Source organism: Sabethes cyaneus, chromosome 2 (genome assembly GCF_943734655.1).
Source record: "Sabethes cyaneus chromosome 2, idSabCyanKW18_F2, whole genome shotgun sequence".
NCBI lineage: Eukaryota > Metazoa > Arthropoda > Insecta > Diptera > Culicidae > Sabethes > Sabethes cyaneus.
In genome coordinates, this window is record NC_071354.1 from 82,440,760 (window position 1) to 82,446,537 (window position 5,778).

At 41.2% G+C, this 5,778-nt stretch overlaps 1 protein-coding gene across 2 annotated transcripts; it reads left to right on the top strand.

Moving 5' to 3' along the window:
* The first annotated feature begins 290 nt into the window (after window positions 1-290).
* LOC128733987 (palmitoyltransferase Hip14) lies at window positions 291-4,687 on the top strand. 2 transcript variants are annotated; one of them, XM_053827936.1, is made up of 4 exons: window positions 291-1,832; window positions 1,923-2,085; window positions 2,158-2,277; window positions 2,334-4,687. In XM_053827936.1, exons 1-4 carry the CDS (start codon window positions 615-617, stop codon window positions 2,702-2,704), a joined length of 1,872 nt encoding a protein of 623 aa, XP_053683911.1. In that variant the 5' UTR covers window positions 291-614; the 3' UTR covers window positions 2,705-4,687. The 2 variants fall into 2 exon arrangements, with proteins under 2 accessions (XP_053683911.1, XP_053683912.1); XM_053827937.1 differs by having other exon boundaries at window positions 2,343-4,687.
* Window positions 4,688-5,778: the final 1,091 nt, after the last annotated feature.

Below are 5,778 nucleotides of genomic sequence, written 5' to 3' on the forward strand. Positions count from 1 at the left end.
GACAGCATTCAGTTTGAAGCGCAGGTTAAAACTGTCTAGCATTACGGTTTACGGGTCGATCTGTCAAACTGCCCGTATCGTTCATAAATTTCGGGTTCGAGTTAGCACGAACCCAGGTTAATTTATGAATTCGCTATAAGTTATTTCGATCACTATTGATAAAATATGAACATTTTAAGGTTTTATTTGAGGCTTTCTTTAGTACTTTCCGAGTAGAGTGTACCCAAGATTATTGCTGTCAGCTGTCACTGTCACAAATACTGTTTCATTTCCAGCCTGTCCCTACAGCAATTTTCGCAGCTATAAAATCATAGATGAGAAAAATCGAAGTTTTCTCGAGCTTATAAATTCGACAAAAGTGGTGCATTTTGCTGCGGTAGTGCCACACGAATGACTGTAATAATTAGCGAAGAATAATTACCTTTTGTAATTGTGCCCAACGTTGTTAAAATCAGTGCTATACTTGTAGAGCAAGTAAAACAGCAAAACAACGAGTTTAGGTTGTAATGGATTGAGTTTGTTTTGAGAGGGTGTTTGTTGGTTTTCCCTCCAGCGTTTGAAGGCCAGAGTGGGCCAAAAATTATTCTTGTGAAAATCATCAATTAGAGTGGATAATGTACCAAAGCGCCTGCAGTGCCGCTGCCGGTGGTTGTTCTGAACCGGAACGAACTGATCGGGATGGGTTGATATCTCATGAGTCAGCGGTGGCTCCAGTGGAACATGATTACAGTGGATTTGATATAGTGAAGGCGACACAGTTCGGTGCCATAGGTCGAGTGAAAGAGTTAATCGAAGCCGGATGGGATGTTAATCAACCGGATAGTGAAACTGTCACGCTTCTGCATTGGGCTGCTATTAACAATAGAAAAGACATTATCAAGTATTTCTTGGATAAGGGTGCGATTGTAGATGCAGTCGGGGGTGAACTGAATGCGACACCTTTGCATTGGGCCACCAGACAGGGTCATCTGGGGGCGGTCGTTCTTCTACTAGCGGCTGGGGCAGATCCAAGTCTAAGAGATGCGGAAGGTTGCTCTTGTATTCATTTGGCGGCTCAGTTTGGCCACACTGCACTAGTGGCTTATTTCATTGCTCGGGGGGTGAATCCGGATCTGCAAGATCGCGGAGGGATGACAGCGCTCATGTGGGCAGCTTGGAAAATTTCCGCCTTAGATCCGGTGCGGCTCTTGCTCACACTTGGTGCAAATCCAAGTCTCGCGGATCATACCCATGGAAACACAGCTCTGCATTGGGCTATTCTAGCCCGCAATGCCACCGCAGTCAGTACGCTTATATTGAAAGGAAAATCGAGCCTAGAAATTCCTAATCTTCGTGGTGATACTCCGCTCACCATGCTGCAACCTCATCTAGGTTCTATCTGGATCGGCTCGAAAGTGTCGGAAAAAGTGCGAGAGCTGACGCAGCAATCTCAGCGCCGTAATTTCATTGTTCGCTTCACACTAGATAAGCGCTTCCGCTGGTGGAGCATGATAGCGACTCCGTTCCTAGTATTCTATCTGGCTGGTTTGATCTTCTGTGCGGAGACATTGATTATTATCAAAGTATTCCTGCTTGGATGCCTGTATGCTGTTTCGCACACGATTGGCCAAACGCTGTTCGATGAAACATTGATGGCGCTTCTTCCGCTCAGCGTTTACATGGCTACCAAGCTTTGGTTCTATGTTACCTGGTTGACCTACATCGCACCGACCGTGTCCTTTCTGGCTTCGTTATCGTTCCTAACCTGCAGCGCCGGGCTGTGGGTGTGCTTCTTAAAGTCCTGGCGGGGCGATCCGGGCGTGATTCAACCGACGCAGGAGCAGAGATTCAGGGTAAGTTGATCTGCTGATTAGTCTCAGAAGAAACCTTTTTACATCAAAATATTTGTCCTCCTTATTTTGTGATGACTTATTCTATTGTAGACAATTATTGAACTTTCGGAACGTGGTGGTGGAGGCTTCGAACCGTCCGCTTTTTGTTCCGCCTGCCTGGTTCGCCGTCCTGTCAGGTCAAAACACTGCTCGGTCTGCGACCGATGTGTGGCCCGTTTCGATCATCATTGCCCTTGGGTAGGAAACTGTATTGGTAAGTTGCTTAGATTGCTGGAATGTATTAAGCTTAGAGCATTCATAGAAATGATTTTTGTTACGTTTTAAGGCGCTAAAAACCACAAATATTTCATGGGATTCCTCTGGATGCTGCTAATTATGTGCTCATGGATGCTGTATGGTGGAGCAAACTTCTATGTTCAAGCTTGTAATGTAAACATGGACGAAGGTATGTGTAGCAAGTCTTCTTATGTTGATTTGTCTAAGAGTATTAAAACCTTAAAGTTTTGTCAGGTTTATGGAATGCAATGGTAGCTATTGGGTCTTGTAACCCGTGGGTTGGTTGGGTGACAGCCAATGCACTGCTACATATATCTTGGGTGACAGTGCTTACTATCTGCCAAACCTATCAAGTTGTTTGCCTGGGTATGACAACGAATGAACGGATGAATAGAGGTCGATATCGACATTTCCAAGCAAAAGGAGGAAAAAGTCCATTCACGCGGGGTCCGATTCGAAATCTATTTGACTTTCTGGAGTGCAGTTGTTTCGGAATGGTTCAACCATTGCAAACTGACTGGATGCAGTATTTCGACTTCGATAAGCACGTAGAACATGAACCACTACTGCGACCGGATAACTTTCAGTACGTCTGAGTGCAGCGGCAACATCAGAGGCAGCAGGAGAAAACAATGTCACAGTCGGAGAAAGATGGACGAGAGAACGAGCCGGAAATCGTTGGAATTGGGGCGAATATTAGAACAGGAAATGAGACAGCAGGTAATCAAGGGGTTGCTTCGGAACGGTCTGAAGAGCAAGATAATTTAACGGTAATTGTTACTGGCGAGATAGAAGTCGTTGTTTGAAAACGGACGAGAACATTAAGCATCATATTAATAGCTCTTTCCGTTAGTTAATGTCATGTGGTAATGATAAAAATAATTATGCGAAAAAGTTATTCGGTCTGTAAAGTTGTTAATAGATAGTAGTAAAGCTTTGGCTAACAAACTGGCCTGAGGGTATCCGATAAATGTGCTTAACAAGGACTGCGTAGAAAGCTATTGTGCAAAAATATATTCAAAGACACAAATTTATATTTGGTAAATATAAATTACAAAGGTGTTAAGGAGTGTTAAAAATAGAAAACCAACAAACCCCTATTAGATAGCATGTAAACATTACCATTAACTAGCTTTTACATTGAAATATTCAATTATATCCAATCTTTTTTCTTCGCTGGCTATCATTGATCTTCGTAAAGTGTTTGAATCAGACAGCGTTAGCAGATTTTCCAATTCTACGCTCAGTTCACTGAAAGTAATATTTTATGTGTGATAAGCAGCGGTTGTCAATTAGCCCACAGAATGTCACTATATGTATTGCATTCACCAAATACAGTAAAGCTAAACTGGCAGTAAAATTAAACTTTGAATTCAATTTTTATTACAATAATTGGGCGTCAATTTGGACAACCTGTGTTACAGCAGTTGTAGGTAGTGCTTTTTATAATTGACTATTTTTGACATAGATACATTAAAAATAAAGATTGTTTTGTTTTACGAAATGGAACATTCCAATTGATTACCGTCCGCAAAACTTTGAGTGGATTTTGTAATCATCGATCATCAATGTCGCTATATTTTGGTTTGATGTGAAATCATTTGTAGGACAACTAGAAAGATCGATAAATCCACGCAGCTGTTTCCAAATATTATAGAGCTAGAAGTCATCTAAATACACTTTATTCCAAGCAAAATATGCTGGTAAGCTGCAGCTATGTACAACAGTGTGAGCGCGAAACTACGAATGCACTCCCAAAAATCAAATCTCTTCCTTGTACTAGCGCGAAAAATTGTTCTAACGGTGTAGCAAATATAATCCGGTAAAATTGCATGCTGTAAAGAACGCAATCTTCTAGATTCATGTTAAATGTTAGCGATCTAACAGTAGAGCATCTACTGCTGTTTAGATGTAGTGTTAAGAATTTGGATCTACATATTGGTTTCTAAAATCAGCGAATCCGGCATAGAACAAACAACGCCGTTCGACAATCAATAGTACTGGTATTCAGTTCAACTCTATTCACTCTTTGGTTTGATTGTTTGCAACGTAGAAATTACTTTTACCCCGTTCTGATACCGATCTGCATTTAATTGTGTGGCAATATAGTGCAAATTACTAAACAGCAAAAGCGTAGCGCATATGGATATGTCCAACGTAATTTACAGTCTAGTCATACGTAAGTTTTACGGCAGGCAGTGCTAAATAAACGAATTGGCGTGGTAGGGTGTAGGGAGTAATTATCAGAATCAGTCAGACACAGAAATGAGACCCACCATTTCGCTAAGAAAATACCAGCCCAAGATCAAAATACATTTTGAGTCATACTATGTAAATGAGTCACAATTCAAGAAAGCGCAATAAAACATCAGAAACTGTCATTAATTTGAATTGAAACGCTGAAAAAGTGCATGCAACATGTAAAATCATTATCTTTATCGCTAGATGTAATATATCTATATATCGAACAAATCCGTAAATAAATAAAAAAAAACTTGTAAAACTATCTACTATATCAAAGACAAATTTAAAATGCAAGATTTTACTTCTATCCGCACATTGATTGCACACACGAGTATGTGTATAAGTTGAATAAAACTACAAATTGAACGAAATGTTGGTTGCTCTTAGTTATTGTAACAAACGGAACGAATAGCACCCTTTACTTATACCGTGCGGTTGAAATTAGAAGTTCCATGATGCTGGCAAGTTTTACTTTGTCTAAGGTCTACTTGATGGGCGTCAATATTGCTGAATTGGTGCATTGCTTTATCTTTTCTAGTTGTGGTACTATAAGGCTACAATATCGGGCGCTCACCAACGGGTTCGCAGCCTATCACTCTTATTAGTTGTGTCCATTTGATTTTGCTGGATTGAAGAATACCATCCAGTTTCGGTCGAAAACCCCAGCCGTTCGAAATACAGAATAGGGGTGTATCAATTTGTAATACTTATTTCAGCAATATTGTAGATTATAATTCATTCTATGAATCACTCATACGCCACTTTTTGAAATGCTTGGCTGAGGCGGTACAATCGAAAAAGCAAAATCTAATGAAAATGTGCGTGCCATCCCTGCTCCTTACTAGTGATGTGCGCGATCAACGGCGATGGCAAATAGATGAACTCATCCGTCCGTCCGTGGGAAGCGTGCATTTGTCTCCTTTAAGCCTATGTCTTTCTCATATGTGGTCTGCAACGCATTTACTTTTAGCGCAATTCTCCCGGAGTCCGCTTTAAGTCTGTCGTAGACTGCTTCCGTCAACACAAAGCTCCTGGCCATGATATCAAATTTATTTGTGAAATCTATAGACTATAGGAGTTGGTGACTTTGGCTGAATATCGGGCCTCTCGTTTCGATGTCTACTGGTCGGACACCCATTCAAGAGCGAATGTAGGATGTATGTATAGTATGTAGGATAAGTCGTCACGTTATATCACCCCTCGCCGCGTCTTGAAGGGACTCGAGAGCGACCCCGAGATGTGCACAAAGCACATCACTAGATTCAATGTAGCTTTGATCGCTCGCGTTAGTTTGAGAGGAAAACCGTGTTCGTGCAATATCTCCAACTCTGATCCCGAACGATTGTATCGTATGCTGCTTTGAAGTTAATAAAGATAAAATGCGTGGGCACGTTTTACTCACGAAATCACCAGGTTTGCAGATGGG